The sequence below is a fragment of the Phasianus colchicus genome, chromosome 10 (assembly GCF_987193195.1).
Source record: "Phasianus colchicus chromosome 10, bPhaCol1.hap1.1, whole genome shotgun sequence".
Classification (NCBI taxonomy): Eukaryota; Metazoa; Chordata; class Aves; order Galliformes; family Phasianidae; genus Phasianus; species Phasianus colchicus.
In genome coordinates, this window is record NC_143445.1 from 9,504,757 (window position 1) to 9,529,298 (window position 24,542).

At 39.3% G+C, this 24,542-nt stretch overlaps 1 protein-coding gene across 9 annotated transcripts in view; it reads left to right on the forward strand.

Annotated features, from left to right (window-relative positions):
* The window catches only part of NYAP2 (neuronal tyrosine-phosphorylated phosphoinositide-3-kinase adaptor 2), a 147,692-nt gene that overhangs the window by 12,800 nt on the left and 110,350 nt on the right, over positions 1-24,542 (forward strand). For 5 of the 9 annotated variants that reach the window (XM_090147264.1, XM_090147266.1, XM_090147267.1 and 2 more), the window contains one exon: positions 19,669-19,911. In XM_090147264.1, the coding sequence (XP_090003390.1) occupies positions 19,669-19,911 (243 nt within the window). The other 4 variants (XM_090147265.1, XM_090147268.1, XM_090147271.1 and 1 more) reach the window with 4 other exon arrangements.

Here is a 24,542-nt window from a genome sequence, read left to right on the forward strand (position 1 = left end):
TGTTGCTGCCTACAACAATATATTTATAGAGCAGTTATATATTACAGCTATATCAGATGCTACTTTTGGTCCTTTCTAAAGGAAGAATGGGAGAGTGAAAAATCTATTAAGACTTCTTGCAAAATTGCTAAATGTATGTGAAGGCTTGTGAGAGAAGTGAACTTAATGGGAAGTCCATAGCAGGGAAGGATTTTTGTAGTCCTCAGGTAAGTCATTGCTGTCTACCCTTCGATTTGGGACAGTCACAGTAGCCTGCTTGCTCTACTTCTGTGACAGAATGTAATGGTAACTCCGTGTTGAACACCAACATCAAAACATCATTGCACATATTGCTTTGTAAATATTGTACTTCAGTACATTGTTACCAATGAAGGAAGCTTTCCTGAGTTGGTTGCTTGTATTTTTGTATGAGTCTATCATCACACTTTCAGTTAATTTCCATTTCTCATTTTTAATCTAGATAGAGACATAATTGCTATCTTCATTTCTTGAGTCTGATTTTTGAAGAATCCTCCTATTTGCATTTATGTTTGTAAAAAATCCTTCTATTTTAGCAGAAGGAGGTGTATTCTGTGACTGTCTTTGGTGTGGAAACCAGTCTGTTTCAGTGCATGTGTGCCTTATTTGTAATGAGACCTCTATAACATAATGTAACAATTGGGAGATGGATGCGAAATCTGCAATAGTTATGTTAACCTTTCTCACCCTGACCTCCATCAGCTTGAGATCAAGAAGCAGCCTTGTCTGTTTCCAGTCCTGTGTTACCCCCCAAGTTAATTTGTTTTAAATTGTATAGCAACAGCATCTACTGTTTAAACAAAAATCCCTTAGCCCATGTCTTTATCGCTTTTTTCTTCCACTCTTGAAGCTATTTGCAATTAGACCTCAGTAAAATATGAAGCATCAGAAATGTTAAACTATCTTGGCAATGAAGAGGCATGAAACAGATGAATAATGAGAAGCAAAAGATAAGCAGTAATGCCACTTTCATTCTGGAGTGCCTGTTCTGGAATAGAGTTCATGTCACCTCTTATTATTTCATATCCTATTTATGACTCACAGGAATGATTAAGAAAAAATCCTTCTAAAGAACAGTCCTTAGATTTCTGCTTAAATTATGGAAATAAGAAACTTCAAGGCCTTTTCTCGCTGAAGATTAAGAAGTATCTATTTGAGATTTCCAGTGCTCTTTAACTTAGAGACTTGTGGGGATGAAAGAGGGAGAGGGCAGACTCGTGTATTTTTCTTGGATGTGCCAGTTTTGAACAGTGTGTGAATACAACTGTGACAATGTCACAAGTGGCTTCCTTTTAATTTCTTCCTAGATGCTGGCTTGATACAGTTCTTTATTCATGTGTACTGTAAGTTTGTGATAAATATAACAACAAAGCTCAGCAAACAATGAGCGGGCAATCACACAGATCTGGAGATTCCCTGTGCAGCTTTCTTAGCTCTTTTCCTATGTGAGAAAAACATGTTAGTGGTATAAAACTCAGTGGACCTGAGTTCTTTCTGTCAATATGCCTGTTCTACAGGGGTGCTTCAGTGGAGTTTGCGCTACTGCTCACTGCTGTGAAGAGTTCACTCCTGTGGTGTTTAGCAGCTAAGGCTCACAAAACGGCTTTGTTTTTAGCAAGCAGGAAGTAAGAATCCCATTAGATGCTTTTCATGTTGTGTTGAAGCAACAAGTTTGCTCAAGTCTGTGTTGGACCTCAGTGAGAGAAGAATGTGGAGGCATTAGATTTGAATTCTCATCAATATGGACGAGTGAGGTAATGCAGGGAGATTTGGCAAACTTTTTGGGATAAAAGTTAAAGATCAGATGCAAAGAACCAAATACAACACTGTAGTCTTATATAAGGTGGAATGTAATCACTTGAAAAGTTCCTTGAGGTGTCTGAAGGATGTAACAGAACACTAAGTTACGCAGAATGCTGCACAAACCTTCTAACTCTATTTCATCCTTTCATTGCCAGTTTTAGCCAGGAATGGGATTGCATTCTTATTCTTTAGAACGTGTCAAGAGATTGAGGGTGTGCTTTAGGTCAAGCTTATCCTCTATGGCTGTATAGTGGCCCAGAGGGTTTCTGGTGACCTTTGTAATAGAACAGATGGAAGCCTTGATATAGCCACTTATGTTGTGTGGGAGAGTGCCTGATAATTTGTCATGAACCCTAAAGCTGGTGTTCCAAGGATCTGAATGGAAGAGAGCTATGCAATTGATCTCTTATTGTGGTGTTTTTGTTGATTCTTTTTCTGTTGTTGTTCTTTTCCTTCCAGAAGAAAATTCTGGGAAACATCTTGAGAGTTTGTTTAAATTTCTCTTTGGTCACTGGAAAGCCTTGAAATAGTAGTAATATAAAATTCTCCTGATAATGGAGAAAAAACACTTTGCTATTAACATTCCTTCAAAATGTGTAAGTTGGGGGGGAATTTCATAGCAGAAAAGCATACTGTGAGTGATTAGAACTGATCTATGTAGATTTGTAGTTAGAGGCATATGATTAAGTCTGTTTTGAAAAGATTTTGAATGCTTAATCTAGATAATAAAAGGGCTACAAATCACTCTTGAATTTCTGGGCTGTGCTGATTAAATCATCATTTTTGATCTTTTAGTGGTCCAAAATGCCTAAAACTTCCTGAAAAGAAAAGCTCAGAAATGGCTGTAAATTCTGCCCATTTATCTACAACCACCATCTTTAAGATGAAAGATGTCCCTTGGATCTGGTTTTCTCCTTCTCAAGAGGTTGTCCTGACTTCCTGGGCCTCACTTAAATTTGTGCCTCTTCAGTGGAATTGTTTAGGATTTTAATGTTTTTTTTTTTTAGCTGGTCATGTTTTTTTTGCTTTGAATTATTTTCAGAAAATAAAATGGCAGCTGGCCTTTAATGTGTAAACTCAGGATAGAAAAGGATACTTTATTTCTTATTCTCCCATTCACTGTGGTTTCTTAAAGAATTCCATTATAAAGCTCATTATTAACTCTAGAGTTCTGATTCATAAACAGTGCTGTGTGCAATTCTTGATATTGTTTAATGCTGAGTATTTAGGAGAAAAATCCCTTATTGGTATGTCTGAACAAAATATGGTCGGTAGTACTTTGGGGCTGTTGTACTATTTTACAGAAGGTTGTAATTCTGTGGCTGGCCTGTAGTGGTGCCAGACACATTTTTTGGAGGGGTCCTATCACAAGTAATGCTTTTACACTGGAAGGTGTGAGCAGTAACTTCCATTATACTGCTGTTCATTCTGCCCTGGATGGGATTAGTTTAGTAAGTACTTGGTGTAGCTAAGGTAATAGAAACACTGATCTTGAAGATATGCCGCAAATAAGGAAATTCTTAAATACAGTGAGCAAACTGGGTATTCAAAATGTACCAAAGGCCTGATATTGCAAAAATTTCTGTATATATCTGACTTAAAATATGAGCTGGAGTAGCCCCAGGAATTCAAGGAATGGTGATTTCAACTGGTCTCTAAAATTAAGGACATCCCTGCAGGGCTGCTGGAAAGCAATATTTCTAGCATTTATGCAAATGGTGGCATTGATTTGTATGCCTAAAGACTATTTAAAAAAAAAAAAGCCAAAAAACCCAGCTTTTTTCCTACTAGTATTTTATCAGCTTTAATATATAAAATGTGAGTCATTTTCAGTTGCTCTAATTAGCATTTGCAAACAGCAATTGCAAATAAAAGCCTGAGCATAGTGCAGCTTTTGTTTCTGAAGGGTAGTCTGTGTACACATATTTAATTAGCTTGCATAAGAGCTGTTGATCCTCTACTTTAAGATCAAAAATAAGCCAGGAAAATGTAGCATATGTGAACTGCTGTGTGGAAGCTCAGTGCTCAAAATGGTGCCAAGCTGCATGCAGGTAACCAGCAGTACCATTGCAAATTTTCTGAGAAATCTGGTGGTGAAAATAAGGCTTAAACTGTAGTTTATGATTTGCGTTGGACGACTCTCCTTTTCCATCTGGGTATTGGTTGTGGGGTGCTCGCTCTCCCTCGTAAGCCAGCACTTGAACTGAGGACAGTTGATGATGAGCACACTATAAAATGCTTAAGTATATTCTGAGAGTTGGAAGGACTATCAAATGCAATATATATGAATGTAATACATTTGTAATGAATTTGACACACAAAAAACTACATTACAGTAGTGTGGAGAATGTGGTTTGACCATAAGGATGCCAAGGGATCTTAAGCTATTAAGGCTGATGCTTTGTCCTTAGTTCACCCTGCCATTTCTAGGTATTACAGTATGTTGCACAAAACGTAGCCCACTGTCTCACATCTAGTGTTTATTTTAAATACATATGGAGAGAATGCAAAGTATATTATGTGTAGTGGACGAAAGGAATCTGCTGTGAACACAGCTTCACCCTACTGTTTTCATAGTGAATATTTAGGACAAGTCCTTGCAGTTGTTTGTTATTTTTTTTTTTAGCTACATAAAGTAGTTGTAACACTGGAGAGTGGGGTTAAAGAATCACCCCGTAAAATTTAGTGCATTTGGAGTACAGAGTGTTTAGAATGATACATTAGAAAACAGGTACTTAGGAGAATGTAATGGCTCAAGATAAGGGAGAATCTGTATTTTGCCTAATTTGAGCTGTATGTGTCTATTGTGTAAATCCATAGAGGTATATTCAAGGTGATTAGCTAGGATTTAGTTCTGTGTGGGAGCAGGGGGAAAAGGTCTAATGGAAATGTTGACAGACCATTAACTAGAGTATCACTAATGGGTGCTATAATAGATAGAGATATTTTTAATTGTAAAGAGGTTAATTGGTATTCCTCATTTACATTCCTTTCTTCCTGAGTGGTAGCAATTTTAGCTCCTCCATTGATAGGAATGGCTGTTAAACTGAGAGAACATAAAGGATCACAATATTTTCTCTGAGAAAAGCTGGTGGGGGGGTGGGGAGGATCAGAAGTAAGTTAACTGACATACAATGATTAGCCAGCTGTGGCTGTGGAGAAAACTAGTTTTCCTAACAGTGTATGTATGCAGTGCCTGCAGGAAATTATTGTTTCCATAGTAATTAGAAGAATTTGATTTTTTTTTTTTAAAGAAATTGCTATGTCTGAAGATGGGGAAAAACAGCTGACTGCTTACTGTGACTTACATGTTGTTACAGACTTCAGCCTGTTTCTCTGTGGCGATGAGGATGGGAGACAGAGCTGCTACTCTTCCCCTTCTGTCTGAGGAGGGAGGGGAGTGCAACATCTAGACACAGACACCTAAAATAAGGCTCGTCTCCCTATATCCATGTGAACAAAATGAGGTTCTGCTCCTTGTTGCCTTGGATCTTGGCTAGGCTGTGACCAGAGGCTGAGGTCTGCTGATGCTGACTGTCTTCACCTGCCCTTGTTGCCAGCCTGTTCAGTCAGTAACACTTCCCCCTGGTGCTTTATGACTTATAACCCAGCGCAGGGATGGCAATAAGGAGCATGCACTAGTGAGGGCAGCCTGGCAGCTGCTGGTGGTTCCTGGCTGGCAGCCACCCTCCTTTGTCTGCCCACTGCTCTCCAAGCTTGGAGCCAACCCCATGGTGTAGCAATTGTCTACTGCTGGCTGCCTCAGGTACATAAGGAGGCCTAGGGCTGACCCAGCACCTCGTGCAGTGACTGTCTCTGTAAATGGGGTACTTGGGAATGAGCCTTCCTCGCTGCCCAAAATGCCCTGTGTGGAGCTGCCGTCCTCCACCAAAGGTCACTGCTTCTTCAGCACTAGAAATTAATGAGACAATCTTTGTCTCATTAGGAATAACAAAGAAGTTCACATGTCCATATCCTTAGTTTCTCCCTCTTCTGCAGTGGCCACTTCTTTGGCTTCACTTCACCATCTACATTTTCACAAACCTACTTTTTATTTTTTTGCATATTGCACTTTTTTCCTTAGTCTTTGCCAAGTTGTGCTTGCTCTTTCTAGAGGCTAACAGTTCGTCTAAACTTCATTTGCCTTCCTATCCAGTCTTGATGTACATAGCAACAAATATTCCATGTGGATTTTTATTGAATGCTGAAGGCAAACACATCTTACAGATACTTGGTTTTGTGGTTTGTGATGCTTATTTTTCTGAACAGATATATAGCCTCTTAATTTCTTATAAAATGAATGCCTTAATGAATTTAGCCAGTAGCAACAGCTTACTTTTAGATGCCATCTTCATGTACATAGCAAAACTAGATTATTTAATAGAGGATTCTGTTAATTTGTCAGTCCTTATTGCAGTTCTTCTTAGAGTTTTTCTAGTCTTTCAGCTTCTACCATGCCTTTATGTAATGGTTCCAATTCTGTTTTATTGAAGTGAGTATCTCTGACTTTCCCCATCTGTGCCCATTTCCTAACTAGACTGGACTTACCTGCAGTGCTGGGGGAAACAAATTGCATGTGATATTAATGAATACAGATAGGAGACTCCATGCTTCAAGAAAATAAGTTGCCTTCTAACTCTTGTTCCCAGATCTCTTTTACTGCTCTTTATCATGGGTTGCTTTAGCAGGTTTTGTGCTCTGTTAGCTTCCAGGCACTTTATTTGCAGAGTTCAGAAATGCCATGGGTTTCACTGGAGCTCCTTATTCATAACTGAGTCTCCAAGTAGCTTGGATGAAAGCAAGAAGTTGGCTGCTCCTGAATGAGACCCTACTGGCCTGTCTTCCATCTGCTGGGCTGCTCTGGCTTTCTGCTGCCTGCTGGTTCCATAGGCAGGGTGGTCCTCTCATAAGTAATAACATCCACGTGCTGCCAAAATCCCAGGCTAGTTCTCAGCTTGATCAGCTTCCCAATCTGCTTCACCACACGGCCAAGCAGGAATTGTGCCAGCGTGAGGCCAGAGAAATAGCTGGGGGTAGGAGGGCAGCAGAACAGCATCCTTGATTGTGTTTTGGTAGCCACAGTGCTGGCTTACACAAATCTGAATGCCTGGAGGCTGTCAGCTGCTCTGGTAGAGAAAGTACTTTTCACCTTACATTTATAATCACATTGTGTACTGTACCTGCCTTTCTCTGCCAGTTCTAAACTAACCAAGGGAGTTGCTTGTTCTTGTCAGAGAAGTTGTTCTGGAGTTTCTAGACAATTAAGAGTGCCTGTCAGCACCCCTGCTGACTTCAGGATTTTTTGTTCCTGTAGGCTTCAGGAGGCTGAGTCTGTGCAACCGTTCTGGTGTGTGCTGTGTGGGCAGTGGAGTCATTCAGCTAGAAGCTGAAGCACACTGGTGTCTGTAGTGTGAGGACCTCTCACTTTAAAAGTCATCGACTGCTTTGGCAGGGGTTCTCATTCTCACGCTGTGCAGTGCCCTCTGCATTGTGTTGTGTAAGGAAGTGATCTGGTTGAAAAGAACACACTGGTCTTTGTGTTTTTTGGATTTCCTATCATTGCCACCCCAAATTATTTCTGGTTTGGATCATTTCCATGACCCAGTTCCTTGCAAGGCCACACAAATGGGAATGAACAGCAGGGTGTGGTGGTGACAAGCAAGCTTAAACTGCACTGCCTTTACACTCCATGGGATAGTGTGTGTGTTTGGGGGGCTAGGAAATCAAGGCTATGATAGCAGAAACAGAGCAAATTGAGAGTGCAAGCATACTGACACAGCTGGATTTATCCCAGAATAATAAAACCACCTACTTAGCCCCTCTATGAGCTACACAGAAAAACAATTTAGCTAGTAGAACTCCATCCATGCTGGAGGATTTGCCAGCATCCACTGTACTATAAATACAGCTGCCTGTACTTGAGACCTGACCATAGAAATGTATCTTTACCAGCTTTAATTGATTTTAGCTAGGAGCAAACTGGCTCTAGAAGGAACTACTTATAGCTTAACATTTCTGTTGAAAATGTACCATTTAGTAATTAATGGGTTTGGAAAGCAGCCAGAATCTTTCAATCTAATCCAGTTTAAGGAAAAAAAATCAATTGAGTTTTTTCTCTTGAATGGTAAATATAATGAAATATTTTACAGCAAATTATGGTTAAAAATAGCCCAGTTGCACCAACTGTCATGTAGGATAAATCACTTTCATTGGGAAATGATTTTTGTGATTTGTGGTCTATGTAAATAAGCAGAGGGTTTTGCTCCCCATTTTGTATTCAGGCAAAGTTCCCTGTGGACTTCAGTGGGAATTTTGCCTAAGCAATAACAGCAAAAATTGGTCCCATGTGAAAAAAATGATCACTGGGGAAAATTAAGAGATCTTTCTTAAAGGCACAGATGGCAGTTAAGCATTTAACTTTAATTGGCTTTTTACATGAGTGGGGAACCCTCTGCTGTTGTACCTTTAGATGAAGCCTGCTCAGTATGCTGGAAATATCTTACCAGAATAAGAGAAATGTATGTTATGGTTGTGAATAGACAGTCCCTGGTAGGGACAAAGCCATTGTGCTGTATGGAAGTAAGAGTGCTGTTGAGGGATGTGAAATAGCTGAACCAAATCCAAGTCAGAGCAATGAGAGCTTCCTTTACTGTGTGTTCTTTGTTACACTTGTGGTAGCACAGCATGCATGAAAGGGAGGACAGGGTGACAGGAACCAAAGATGGCTGGGGAAGGAGCAACCACAGAAGTTCCATGCATTTAACAATGAGGGGAACAGATTTGAATCTTTAAGCTGACCTGGCAGATGTGTTGAAATAATTTGGGAAAGCTGCCTAGAAGATTTTGCTTAGTCTTCCAGCATTATCGTGCTGAAAATTAATTACAAACAGAGCAATGCTTTTCACTTTCTTTAGGCTGATCACAGTCAGATCCAAAGAGTATGAACAAACCAAATCTCAGTCATCTAAAGTCAAAGTTATGATGAGCACTGTGCTCACTTATGAATGTAGTTCTGCAGGTGGTTTTGGTGGTGGCAGCGGTGTGATTTTGATCTCTGGTAGTTGTGCAGCTTGCTTGATCTTTATGCTCCCTGAGTAGATACTACATTTCCTCATGTGACACCATACTTGCATTCAGGTGGAGTTACCTTAGGCTTACTACAATTATAAAGAGGAAGGTGATGTAGTAGACAAGATGCTCTGTTTTCTGTTTGTTACCCTAGTTAAACTACTGCCATTTAAAAATACTTAACTGAAATTTAAATCCAGATGAAAAGCTAGGCAGCTACTCTTCCTGTACCAATAACTTCCTTTTTGCACAATCTATGCAGAAGAGTCTATTTTCATTTTTGTATTTGAAAAGCATCCTTCTGCCTGGAGAATCAAACTATAACTTCAGCTGTCCTTACTGCAGACATTTGGTCTGTAGTCTTGGCATTGCAGAAGCTGTCAGGTATTGTGAGCACATGTGCATGTTCAGTGAAAGGCTCACTATCATGATTGTTAAAACAAGATTTAGGATGCAAGATGTAAGATTTCCCTTGCCTCTCATACACAAGATTTATGATGGTCTTTGGGAGGAAACCATTGTCTCACTGTTAAATTAAGACTGTTAAGATAGTCCTATCAGTTGGGACTGATTAGAACCAGGTATTAGGAATTGGAGTTTAAAAAAAAAAAAAAGCCAAACATAAAGCTTGCAAAGGTCAAGGATAGTAGCAAGACAAGGCTTAGGTTATGTGATGTGCCCAGAAGTTAGGAAGACAAGGAATCCATGTTACAGGGGGCATAGTGACACAGACTGGCAGCATGAGCAACTGAGAACCAGCAGTAAGTTCACAAGAGACAGGAAAAAGTAACAGAAGACAAGGAGCCAGAGTAAAGGAGAAAGGAGCATGCCACAGTTAACTTAGTTTGTCCAAGGAACATGCTAATCAGTCAAAATCAGCATCTTTGTGGCCTCATTTGTAAGTGTAGGTAAACTGCCAACCCTTAGATTTACCTATGCTGGATTTGGTTTGGTAAGATTTTGCTCTTGGCAAAAATGGCTGATATAACTCTCTCACTTGGTCACTGCTCTGAAAGGTCTTGTTTTTGATCCTCTCTTCTTATTCATTGGGATGCAGAGTTTAGGGACAAGAATTCATGCTAGATGTCAGAAATGTTGGGATTTAAGTCCTCTATTTTATGAGGTCTCCACTTCTAGTTTAATTTTTTTCAGTCTAATCCAGTCTGTTAAGCTGTCTCTAGTCATGGAACTCTTCATCTGTGGCCTGGAGGTCATATATTTCTCTGCATCTGAAAAGACTTGTCACCTTCTTGGCCAAGGAGTCTCCCACAGAGGTCTGCCTCCTTCCTGTTGCATAGTTGTGCTTCCAAACTACTTGCCACAGCCATCTTCCTGGACTCACTGTGTCCAGATTTTTCTTCCTCTTTTCTCAGTGTGTAAATGCAACCAGAAGTCATGGTATCTCCACCTCATTTTGTGTGTGTGTGTGTCTGTGTACATAAAGCATTTCATCTATCTCCTATGTAAGGAAGAAATCCATGCAGGAAATCCTATGATTGATTCTATAGGTGCTTTTTCCTGGACTGATCATTATATGTCTCCAGTGCAATTCCCACAGTGTTACTGGAAAGAAAATTGGACATTTTCTTCTAGAGCTGATGGAACTGTGGTTCCTGTGAACATTGGTGCAAAAATGATAAGACACGGAAATTGCCAAAAGGTGCAATGACATGTCTAGAAGATGATTACTTCTGGGTTAGTTCAATTACTGGGATTAATCATGCAGTGAAGACATAGCCAAGAGCAAAGGTACTTTGGAAAAGAAGCTGTATTTCCTAGTCAGTGTCAGAAACCCTGCTTTCAATTTCTGTTCCCCTTGTGGCTGTTAGAGCTACCCATGAAGTTATTAATGGAGATGCCCATTACCTGGGTGTTTCATGCTTATGGATTAAAATTTGTAGTTCTTCAAATTACTTATGAAACTGTAATGATTTTACAGAGATCTTTGTTAAAGTAACATGGAAAGAAATTGCACTAGACAGTTTCTTTCTTCTTGGTGCATGACTTGGGGCAGAGATGGAAGAGGTCTGAAGTTTGGAAAAACATGGGAAATAAAAGGCTACTATGTGATGGAAATCTCAAATTGACAAAAATGAAGGAATTCCCCAATTACAGCACAGCCACAGATCTTCCTCTCAAAGTATCATTCAAGGAGAAAAAATCAGAAGCAGAGCTGTAGGCTAGCCCCTGGGCTAGGAAAGATTTATTTTCTCCCAGGACTGCCTTCAGTTCTTCTATGTTGTAGGTACTGACTTTCCAGATCTCTTTTTCCTGACCAAAAGAACAGTATTCTGTAACTTCAGACCCTGTTCTTTTGTCTTTTCAACTCTTCTTAAAGCATCCTTTTGAAATGTTTTCTTGGACATGTTACATGGATATACAGTGCCCACCCTGTTCCACAGGGCTGAAAGAGGGGTGCTGGAAATGGTAGGAGTTATTTGTGAAGAGACAGCTCTTGGAGCTAGTTTTCCTCAGGCTATAGTTCAATATTAGCGTTGACCAATTCTGCAGGAAGGAGGTGACCAAGTTTTGCACTATACTTAAGTGGCTAACTTAAGTTCTCCTGGATGGGATGTAATATTGATGTTACAGTTTGCAGCTACTAAATCTGCAGGAAGTGCTTTTGCTGTAGGTGAGGCCTTATGTATGCTTCTTTTCATGTGAATATGCATTTCTGTTGAAAGGACTGTATTCTGTGAACTTAATTTCTAATAATGGAGTAAAAGTTGTCTACTTTAGAAATAAATTCATTTGAATCAGGATTTATGCAAGAGAAATATTCCTGTAACTTGAGAAGGAGGCAGAATGAAATGAAACAGGGTGTGCGCATCCAGACAGCTCCCTTTTTTCTGGCTTTTATGCAGGGTGTGAATGCTCTTGCTTTGTGTGCATGCTGCAGGTTTAGAGGAGAGACAGCAAAACTGCATGTATTCTAAAAGGAGGAGCTGTAACACAGATTTCCAGTCCAGAAAAAAGAATGTTTTCCTCCAAAGCGCTGTGCTTACAAATTCTTGATGAGCATAAAGCTGCGTAGCTTCATCCTGGATGCTTTTCAAACAGAATGCTTCATTCCAGGGTGTACATCTTTTATCAGTGTAAGTATAGCAGTGTAAATGTCACGCTCATTCTGTCCGAGGAGCGTAGTTTTGTTCTCGTGCAATGGGAGCAGGTGGTGGGAGGTTGTTTTGGTGAGGTTAAGAAGCTCCTCCCCTCCTTCCCCAAGCAGCAGCCTAATCTGCGTCAGCAGTAATTGTGCGCCTTGCACTGCTTTTCAGTGAGGGTGAGTGCAAAAGATACATCAATATGAGGTATCAAACTGAGGCTTAGATGGTCCTTTTAAGTGGCCGCTCATTTCCTTGAGCCATATCATGGGCTAAAGGTTAACCTACACGTTCTTGGTGGAAGAAGAATTTCTTTTTTGGGGAAGGGAGAAGGAGGGGGGGGGAGGGGTGTTGCTTCATATTCTTTCCTCCCTATAGACTAAACGCTACAGTGCTGTTCACGCAGATCTTTTTCCCACCGGATTACTTGCTAATCAGCCTCCAGTGCGGCGGAGATAAGGCCGCTGCCCAGCGGAGCGCCGAGCGCCCGGCCGCGGCCCCGCGATGGGCCCGGCGCGGCGGAGCTGTCCGAGGTGCTAGCATGCCGGCTGCGCGGGGCGGCTCGGCAGCCGGATTGCAGCCGCCGCGGAGCCCCGCAGTCCTGCTCGCACCCGAAGGTAGGCTTGCTCTTTGTTTGAGAAACCCTGATTAATCAACAGCAGCACCAACAGACTGAGGCAGCTGGAGAGAGCAAGCCTGCCTGTAGTCGCGGGGGGGAGAGAGAGAGAAAGAGAGACGATGCCACAAGCTAGACTGCTTCAGACCTTCTATATCTAAGTGGCAACGAGAGAGCGAGCGTCTTTCCTGCAGCAAGAAGCCATTTGGATAGGATATTTTCCACTCCTTATGTTCCTTTCTTTTTGTCTCCACAGAACATATTCAAATGAGGCACCTTAGCAATCTCTGTCTTAGTGCATATGATGGTGCTGTAATCTTCTGTGTTATAAAGTGGGTAAAAATCATCCAGTTTCTTCTCTGCTGGACCTCAAAGCAGGGTTTTGTTTCTGCCCTCCTGTTATCTATACCCTCTCTTCTCTGAATGTGGATTTAAAGAAGCAAGCACCTGTCCTTCTCTTGCATTTTTTTTTTAAAGCCAAACTTTACATGCCGTTTTAATCGTATGTTAAGAAGATCTGTAATGTAATGCTGACTTACAGTGATGCTGAATTCTACAATCTGGGCAATTTTGCCAACAAGATTTAATGCACTTTAACTGAAGAAAAAAACTCAGCCTAACTGCAATCTGTTTCTTATGGTGCTGAAATATCCCTTCCAACTGCACTGAGATAACCACAGGAAAGGGCTTTTACAGGCAAAAGTCACCTTTGATTGTTGCACTTAGCAGTCCTCGTGGACTTAAATTCTGGTACGTACATGTTTTTTAAAATTCTCTTTCAAGAATGAGCATGCTAATAAGAATGAAAATAATTGTACTTAGAAAATGAAATATTGAGTACCTGCAATGCATAACAATGAACTTGCATGTTATTTTAGGGAAGTAATAATCAAGCCATTGCTAAAGTAGAAACTGAAGTCTATGTGACTGGTTTTGTGTTCTTCACATGTTGACTGTGCTTATAATAGGGACATTTTGCATGTGGATTTTTTTCTTGTTGGTAAGAGGTGCTGTTAAATAATTAAAAACATTTGCTGCTATTTTCTGATGAATTAACTGAAATAATTCCAAACATCTCTGGTTACTTGTCAAACCCACTACACCTTTATTTTACAGCATCTTAGCGTGATGCTGGTGGTAATGAAATCTCCATTTCCTTTTCCTGAGGAGAAGGAAAAAAAAAAAAACATCCATTGGCAAGAAGCTCAGTCTTCTGAGTTCAAATGCTTTCCAGTTTGCATATGGAATATGTCCCTGTGCATGGCTTTTCCTTGTTCGTAAGTCTTCCTCATAATACCAGGATGGCAAAATGTCATAATTGCACTTAAGTGCTGGCCATTCTGAATCTGGTTTTGTAATTGTCCAGTGTCCATGTGGTTAGAAGGAAGCCTTATTTTCCTCAAGGGATAAAAGTGATAGAAGTATTGCCTTACTGCAAAGTAAACAACAGCTCTTCACATTCTAGATTCATAGAGGAGTCACTATTAGCAAAGACCTTTTTCCTTTTCAAAAACACTAAATTGATCCAAAATTCAAAGCTCAAGATACTTTAAAAATTTTTTTTGGTTCTTAAAACTGTAGGGAGAACAACTTTCCCCTGTGAAGGGTGTGATGCCTGTAGAAATGGACTACTTCTTTAAACCCATGCAGTAGCATTCTCATTCTACTGAAGGAGCCACTTTTAACCTCTTTAAGTGAAGGGCTTAGCACTACTTAGCTTCAGTGATTTCACCCAGGTGCAGGAACTCATGCTGTGCAGTATAATGAGGATGGGGTATATAAACTGTAATCTTGGTCAAAATACAGGGGTGTATTTTGTCCTTCCTAGTGGATGCAGCATTTTTTCTTTAAATGTATGCATTAAAAACTTGCAATCTATTTCAAAGGTCTCTATTTTATGTGAGAGCTTAATGCATCACTGAGTGACAATAGTAATGCTGGATAATTATTAAAAACAAGCAGGGAATGCAGCTCTAAAAAGCATAGTTCAGAAATTTGTCTCATGACATTCAACCGTTTGGATATTTCAAAGCTCAGTTGGTGTAAGGCACAGTTATTATAAGAGACTGTTTAAGAGTTCATGAAAGCAGTCTCTATGTTTTTCCATCACTCACTTTTTTTTCTTCATTGCAGAGCAAATATTCTTTGTATATCCAATGTCATTAGGTCCTTATTAGCACTGCTGTGGTCAGCAGTTTGTGAAAATTGGATATGGCTTGTCTACTTTTAATGCCTTGCAAGCAACTGGAATGCAACAACACAAACTTGAGGGCTGAATGGCCAATCAGTATCTGTGATTTGTGGAGAATCCTCATGAAAATATTAAATTTAGTGGAGGAAATGATAGGCAATTTTAAAGTGAATTTGTGTTCTTAAAGAGAGGTGGTAATAACTGGAAGGGAGATGGGCAGGACTGAAGAGGTGTGTAGCCTGCTTATAAATCAAGGGTTGGGCTCAGGACTTTAGGCAACCCCACTCTTATGTTACTGTGCTCTGTTCTCTTATGTTAAAATAACATAAAATCCTTCTGATTTAGGAAGAAGGCAATCAGTGCCTTTGTCATTACTTCAAAAAGCTCCTTCAGTTTAATGTCAGCATTGTCAATTTTCAATAAAGCACAGCTGCAGCTTATGGCTGTCAAGCATGCTGAAAAGCAACCGATATTTTGGAGATCTTCATGTGAATAAGAGAGAAAACCACATATGTGAATGCTACCATGTAGCACTGCTGTGTTATTGTGATACTGGGTCAATTGCTTCTTGTATTATGAATTCAGTATTTCTGCACGCTGATCATGTGAAAAGGGAGTGTTTGGTTTCAACCAAGAAGCTGTATGTTTGATATCGGAGTACACTGTTAAATTAGAAGGTATGTAACTGTCTTGTAAAGTACTGCTCTTTATTCTTCCGTAGAATTGGTGTCTGGATCATTAAAAAAAAAATCTTGAATTCATTTATGTAAACATGGCAAAACCAGTAAGGGGATTCTTTGCCCTTGCCAGAAAACCAGATGTACTGGAGGAACCCACAAAAATCTTGCTTGCTTTACTCCAGCTGATTGCATGGGAAAGACAGTGTGAGCTGCTCTGTGCTGCTTTGCAAATGTGTGATTTGGAAGAAGGAAAGTGGTGGCACTTGTAGACTTTGAGGACTTCTACCTTCCTGAATAACAAAAATTATATTGCCAGAAACTACTTCTGATGGTTGAATCTCAATTTCTAGAATGACTAAACTTGCTATAAAACTTAAAACATCAAACATTTTGTATTCAAGTTGTCTGTGTATTTTTAATAAACACAATGGCATTGAAAGAACCAATGTGCCATGATGTAATAAACATAGGATTATTTGGTGTGGGATTTTGAAGTCACCTGGCATTTACTTGTTAGAACGTGCCTGGAGTTATCATGATTGTAAAAGCTCTACTTAATAACTTAGAAAACAAAGATTAAGTTACAGGTAGAGGTTGTGTGAAACTCCATTTGTGGACAGTTGGAGTGTCAGGTGACAATGAGCATGACTGCTTTTTCTCAGGTTTCACACAATGTTAGCGCAGCCGTTCAGCGGTGAAGTGAATGTGTTGGAGAACTCGTTACGTGTGTCCTAGCAGTCAGGAGGATTTCAAAAATGTTCATTGTTCGCTGAACGCTTGCGAAAAACTTCCTTCAAACTTCCTTCATTTCTGTTGGCTTCTCAGTACGTTGATTTCAGAAGCTGAAATCTACAGCTTTTCATCCTCCTCAGTATCTCCTGTTCCTTCATAATGAAGAGGGGGAAAGGAGAATTACAAGGATTTCTTGAGCAGAGCAACTCCCAGTAACAATTTTCCAATGTACATTGGTTTCAATAATCAACATGGACTAAAACCCATTTGATTGCAAATACAGAGGTGACCCTGCATGATCCTTGTTACTAATTACTAAAATATCTGACTGCAGTGTGCATATTAGGGGTACCAAAATGGTGGTGCCTCACCTACAGCTCACATTACATATTTAACAACTTGCATTTGCATATTTTTAATCAAATATAAATGTACTCAGAACATTTGCTTGTACTTGTATTTGTCCTGACAGATGGTTAGGAATTGCTCACTGCCTGAGTACAGCAGCAAGCAGAACCTTTGATCAGGAGGTGATCAGTGCTGCTTGCAATCAGCATTTCCTGAGCAGGGTGGCAAACCAATGATGCATGTGACTTGATAGGCCACATGTTTTGGTTGTATTGCATTGCAGTTAAAAAGCAAACTTACTGGGCTGAGTGGCACTCTGAAGTGGCACTGCTACCAGTAAAAAAATAAATAAATAAATTGATCTGGGTGTGTTATGCAAGGAATACTATACTTTAAAAATGTTTACAGTGATTAGTCAAGCTTTTTGTCCCAGCTGTTTGTATTTTTATTCCCTGTTTAAGCATCACATACACAACCTTCAGATAGTAAATGCAATGAGGCTGTAAAATATGCAGTTCTTAGTTCAGAAAATGCTTGCATGCTAGCTGTTGGTATAGATGCTTTTCAACGTTGAGCTGTAGGAGCTGATTCAAGTGTTTTGAAGCCTCTTGGCATCCCAAGACAGGTCCTTAAGGAGTGCCTTGAGCTGAATTTGGTGTCATGAGTGTGTGGGCACTGCCTGTTGCAAGAGCAGTTCAATAGCTACAGAACATTAGTACAGTACTGTACAATAGCTACTGCTCAGCAGTGTTGCAGGATTGGACTCCCTGTTCACCCCCATGGGGCAAAGAATACATCATAATCTATTTATTAAATGCCATGCATTTTTTTGCATTCTGCATGAATTTTGTAATAGTGATTACACAACTGAACAAATATTTTATATACTGTATTCACTGACCAGGCACTTGATTCTTTTTCCAACAATTTCAAATTAGAAAAATTAGAATGGCCTTGGCATTAATGCTCTCTTATACAAGTAAACTTAAAAGGAGATTCAGTATATTGTTAAGTATCATTAATTCTAGACTTCTTCATTGTTTTTAATCAGGCAGGCCTCATTGCCTAGGTAGCAACTCTCATGCCTGGACTTATTTTCAAAATCAGAAAGTTTAAGAATTGGTCTGAAATGTCTACTGAAGCATGACTAGCATCCATAGAATCTGTTTAGCTTATTGTAATGTCAGCTTCCCAGTTCACTAGATACTGGGCAAAATACAGCGAACGTATACGATGGCTTGATGTGTGTTTCTACCCAGAAGAGTTCTAGCCAACTCCAGTGTGAAAGATGTGTTAAATTGCATACGTTCACATTTGGATTGTGCTAAGATACCTTCCCTGATTGTACCCTGCAGGGATTACTTGAAGATACCTATTGCCTGGAAAGAAATTAAGTTCAATCTGGTGACCCTGATCATCAGTCCTGTGCTTGTGTTAAGGCCCAGATGATAGGAGAGGCTGTTTTGGGAGGCAGAGGAGATGATAGGAGCAGACCCTTCTCATCCTGTGAATCTTCATGGTTTTAACACTCAGCTTAGCATTGAACAGAAACAATTTGGATATAGAAAAGTGGAAAACAAGAGAAGTAATTTGCTTGCATTCACATTAATCACTAACTGTCTAAAATTATCTTGTTGCCATTGCCACTTCAAATAATTAAAAACGAGGAGCAAAGAGTGGAAATATTTCCCTACCATTCATATGCCCTGCAGATTGTTTACATTGTGGATCTAAGATCATTTTGTTCTCATGTTCAGGGCTGTTCCTGAAGGCCTGCAGTGATTGTTGCTAGAATCTATCAGTTTATTTTCAAATTAGGGCCCATCCTGATCAGAATTTTGTCTAACCATCAATACAATAAATGTTGCAAATATGGTAGTATTCTAAGAAATGAAGAAAAAAAACTGATGCTCGTTATGCAGGGGCTCTGCCCCCAGAAGCAGTGTGCAGGCAGGTTGCTCATTGCCTACTGAATAAGATTACTTAGAGTTGCAGTGCTGGCATCATTCTCAGGCACATTCCGAGAAGTCACACCATCCTTTTCGCAGAAGGGAGTGATGCAAAGAGCAGGCGTGCCTTGGAGAGCTGCATTCAGCCTGCCGTCATGTCACTCAGACACCGAATCAAACCTGCTTCTGTAAAGCGATGCCCTCCTTCCCCTCAGTGTGCAGGGACGGTGCCATTCAAGATCCAAATATCTCAGTGCTTTAAAGCAGGAAAGCACAACAAGATGGTACATTCCTGCTTTTTAACATTCTGCTTTACTGACATAACAAATCTTTCATCCAGTTACATAGAATTCATCTAGAGAATATGTTTCTTGTAATTTTACCTTGCCTTTAGTCACCTGTAGTATTCACTGATGTCTGTACTCTGGGGGTTCTTATGACTCCCTGCATGTCTGCTACTCAGTGGAAAGCTTTTCAGAGCTTTTAGGCTGCCTGCCATGGAGGCAGGAGTGAGCTAGGGACCTATGTGTGTGCTTCGTGCTGCTTGACTGGGGGTGCTGTGAATCAATATATGTCACACCTGTGGAGGAAATATCCACGGAAGCCTGGAGAATTCAAATGCTTCACATGTCTGAAGTTCCCAGCTGAGCTGAGTTTTCATATCCATTCTTGGCATTCAATCTAATGAGGTGCTGGGCAGCAGATGACCAGGGGCTTGTAGACTAATTTCCATGCTGCTATGAAATATAGGAAACTATTTAACTATATTTATTTCTACATTTTGAATCTGAATTTAAAAAATAATAGTACTATTACTTGTTTTATTCTAAAGCATAGAACAGTATTTTCCACCTCAATTTTTTGTATTTCCTGCAGAATAGAGATGTTGTCTGATGATCTGCTTTGGTGCAGCTTTACCTAAATTCTAAAAAGGACCCTTTGTCACTGGAAGCCTTTTTAATCCAATTCAAACTGAGATTCAGGGAAGCCAACGTTCTCTATAGTTCTGAGTTCAGATTTGCTTTGTTTATTATTCTTTAGATAGAAGAAAGTATAAAAGTTCTCTTACAGAGATATTAATTACAATTGATACAATGTCACTGTCATAAACCATAAGGTATTTTCCTACTGATTAAGGTATTTTGTGTTTTTCATCCCGCAGGAAACATTACTTTCCTTTGTTCATTATCTCCTGCAAGATGATGAGTTCTAATAAGGAGGAGGTCACTTTGGGCGCTTTTCTCCAGTATATTGAAGATATGGGGATGAAGGCCTACGATGGCTTGGTTATACAGAATGCATCAGACATTGCTCGAGAGAATGATCGCATGAGGAATGAAACAAACCTGGCTTACTTGAAAGAAAAGAGCGAAAAACGCCGAAAACAAGAAGAAGCAATAAAACGGTAAATATTTTAATAAAAAGATCAGTGGTCTGGCAGAGTGAATGAACAATGAAAGGTTCATAATGTCATCAATTGTAAAAATGTGTAGATGAGTTGACTTCCAGCCACTTCCTGGTAAAAGCAGTATAGCCTGTTGGCCAGTTTCAGGCTGCTAATTGCATATTTATTATATTGTGTAGTTGAATGGCTCTCCTCAATAAAAGAGAGTATTCCCATCAAAATGTATTAGATTTGAGCATGCGTGGCATCTTCAGCAGGAGTGATTTATAACAAAAAGTTTAGGTATCTGGAACAGCTGTTAGATAGACAATGTCTATTTTGTTCCAAGGTGTACCACTGCAAGATAAGGCAGCCTCACAGATTCTCTTTGGGTTGATATTTCAAATTTGGTAAATTTTCAAAACTCTCTAACTGCTATCTAAAAAAAAAAAAATTGTCATGTTACTTCCTCACCATTTCCTCACCATTCTTCACTCTCTGAAGTAAAAAAATAAATAAAATCTGCAATTCATTTAAAAGAAAATGGATATTGCACCTGGTGGGCACAAGCCTATAATGGCTCTTCTTGAATAAGTCAATTGATTTTAATTGACAGCTAATGAGAGGAGCACTCACATGACCCGGTGTCTTGTGCCAGTGGATAGCAACAAAATCTACAGCCATTTAGACATGAAAAAAGGTATCAGCGTGATGAATATGTATATCTACATGGAGATACCTGTCTATAAAGATGTGTGTATATGTAAGTGCACATATGCATAAAAATTTGAGTTGTCTTGAGGAGACAGACAAATTGTGTAATAAAGATAAATCATCCATATATGCACTAAACTTTTATATGCAAATGAATGGCTTGGGCTCAAACTGATAGGAGGCCCTTTGAATTTTTTTTCCCCCAGCGTGAATCTTCCATATTTCAGTTCAAATGATTAAATTTTATGCTATATCTTGGGTACTGTACATGCAGGTATAACAGTCATGCTGTGCTGTGAACACTCTATCAATGCCTCAGTAGTCTGGTAATTTTGATGAAATGTTTAAAAGAGAAGCACATACAGTTTGATGGGGAAGGAGAAGCACCATTAAGCAAAATTGTGGTTGCTTTACATTCCAGGATGTAGAATTTTCTGGATTTTCACTATTTTGGATTCTGTAGAGGACATAAGACTAATGTGTAATTAAAGTGAATAATGAGAGTTAATGCAATGTTTATTTTGGTGTCTTCAGAATTAGTTATCTTGTCACTTCCTTCCTTGTGAAGTGTAGAGGGATTCAAACTATTAAAGAGTGAAAGGCATAGGTAGCTTGTAGCAGGATGCTAAGTATGAGGAATTAATGAGGAAAAGCATTTTTCTTAGCAGCAAATTAATGTAAGTGTTCTTTGGTTGGTTTTTTTGTTTTGATCTATGTGGGTTTTATGTTTGTACAATTCTTGCTATTCATTTTTGTCTTCCTGGGAGCAAGAACTGAAATGTTTGTGTTAAATATAAGTGCCTTTAAGCAGTTAAAAGAAAAACCTTTTATATCAACTTCCTTCTCTATCTTTTGTCTACTACATGGTTACATAATTTCCAAGAGGAAAGGGTAGGGTATGATGGAAGGGGGATTTAAGATGCTGTTACATGAAGGAGAGGAAAGATTTGAATTTCTCCCCTAGAAAACAAAAGTGCTTGTCTGCTGTCAAGAAACTGGTGTTTTAAAGCAGTGAGATGAAGAGCACCTTCTCCTTATAAATAGTTGGCTCTTCACCACTGAAGAAAATAAATTCCAATTAAAATTTCAAATATTTTGAATGTTATTAAAATGTCATTTTTCAGTTAATTTATAGTTGCTGGAAGAATAAGTTCCCTAGTCCTTGTGGTGGCAACTTCATTTGATAAGGTAGAACAGTCAGTGTGTACAGATTTATTTAGTTTGGACCTACCTGGTTCTCTTTATCCCTGTAGCTAAGCTTCTCTGTACCTAATTTGAATGGTGGCAGTAATATTTCCTAAACTGTAGTTGCTTTATGTGTTTTTTTTTTAATTGATCTTGGCAAAGTTATTTGAGGAAGAGGTCTGAATAAGTGTTGATGATTTAGGCCAAATTTTGAAATTTCTTGTTCATGTTGAATTGAAATTCTTGAGAACAAAGCTCTGCTCCGCAGATATCGTGTCAGGAAACAAGGAAGATTCCCAACAATATCATGGGTTTCTCTGAGGAACAGCATGTGTGTGTACACATATGTGAGTGAGATTTGGAAACACCAGCATTTCTTGGCTGTAGCACTCTTCTGTGGGAAACCATGTTTGTGGTGGTACCCTCCACTCCCTTCCCTCTTGGCCTATCACAGTATCACTGAGTTATAGGGCAATACCCTTCTAAGAAAACAAGCAGGAAATCACCCTAGGAAATCTCAGAAAATGTTATCTTTATCCTTTTTTCTGTCTATTCCCTGTGTAAATTTGGGAAGGAGAAGGAAATATTCATGATCAACTCTTGATTAGTAAAACTAGAAGCAATAACAGGTCCAGGAAAAACATCTGATTTGAGTAAAGGAACAATGATGTCATAACGTCACTTAGGCTGATGGCAGTCAAGTCTGCTCCCTGGTAGTAACCTCCACAGGTTCATCCAATGCCCCATCTATTGAAAAACAGCAGTCAAAAAAGGTAAAGTAGGATTATTATTTACTTCTTTGTTCTGTAATATTTCCCTTATGTTTTAACCTTATCTTGGTGTGTATTTATATTCTCCCTAATTCCTGATATTGTGGCCTAGATAGCTATTAGTGCACATGTGCAGTGGTAACTGTGCTAACAGTCCAGAGACTATCAACAACCGAAAACAATCTTTGTAGCAATCAGGGTCATCCCCTGGGACTAACAGCAGGTAGATTTTGAACAGGGGCGGAGGGTGTCCAACAAACAAGGAACAAAGAAATCACCCCTTTTGCCTGAAAATAAAGCAGCTGAAAGTCTTTGGCACCTACTGAAAATTGTATTAGTCTGATTATTTAATTTTTGATAAGCTATTCAATTTCAGTGTTCAGATGCTCTTTGAGAAGTAGGATATTCATGTATATTAACAAATTAATGAGCACTTCATTATCTAATACAGTGCTGGTATTCACGCAAATAACATTTTGAAGAAGCTGTTATTTACCTGGAACAGCTGATAACCTATGCTGCATGACTTAAAAGTTCACTGAAATGCATTAATTTTAGCAGTTTAGAAACAAGATCTGAAAAATGACCTTTAAAAAAATGTTATTTTATATTTTGCCTCACTGAGAATACGTTGTGCTGTGCTTCTTCAGTAGCATTGATGCACTTTTAGTGTGATTGCTGTTTCATTCTATGTGGTTCTGATAGGTTAATTGTGGGGAAAAATGTATGGATCTAATGTAAATTGAAGGGGATAAAGCATGCATCGTATTGGATTGTGAAGGGAAAACAAGCAACTAGCCTTTGTCTGATCTTGCTGGGCTGAGTCAGCTGATCTGATCTGAATTTCTGACCTAATTTTAGTAGAGTACTTAGCGATCATGCAGAGAAATTAAGGTTAACGTGCTGATCAGGGGCTGAGAGTAAGCCACAGTAAATGTTAGTATATTTATTTTAAGCCTAATTTTTAGACCCTCCTTTGTCCTCCTTTTATTTGTCTGGTCTCACTTCATCGTTGTCTGTTCAAGAGTCTGTGTCCAGACCAAAAGAACATACTGGTATATTGCCCACAGGCTTATAAATTGCAAATAAATTATGAAGCAGCATTATTTTCACTGGGAATAAGTTGCAGTAATTTGAGACGTACACGTGTGATGATACAATATCTGCCATAGGCAATGTTTCTGGGAACAGAAGACAGATTAGCCTCTGCTTTTCTGACTGCCAGAGAAAAGGTGAGTATTTTGACTTTACATAGGTTACTGTGAGCAGTTGCTTTCTTACTCATACATAAATGTACCTAATGAAATTGCATATATACATTTGTTATATTGATGTCTTATGTGGATGCTTCATCGGTGGCTTTTAAAATAGTAGTAGGAAATAATGAACCCTAGCTCCTCCTCTTCCTCCTCCTCTTTCTCTCACAGCTGAGACACATTGCATTAATTATAGGGAGTGGTTGGGGCTGCATAGTTTCCTAGGAGATCCATGCTTTGAAAGTTTGTCCTTTAGTTTTTAGGTATCATTTAAGCTACTGTTTCTATCAGGGATGTTGTTTTGATTTGTAGTATTACAAAGATGTGACTGATGTGTAAAGCTGATGGTGTCAGTAGGCATGCACTTCTAACTGCCAATTCCTGGGCTTTGCCACCAAAGTATTTTTTTCTGCTTCTAATAGTTTCCCCTATTCTAGCTCATTCCTAGCACCTAAATGGCTCTGCAGAAAGCTTTGTTTCTGCTTGTTGTGGGTAGTATCCAGACAGATGCTGTCAAGAGGCGGAGCTTTTGGGAGCACTGTTTTGTGCTAAAGCTAGCAGAAATGGGCCAGCCAGCCAGTAGCAGAGTTAAGCTCTTGTAATGAAGATGGGATTGTAATGAACAGCTGTCATCCTAACCTCTCTTTCCTATGGCAAACCAAATAACGAAGACTGACACATCAACAAAAGTAAGATATTTTTCTCTTGCTGTTTTCTTCTTCTTTTT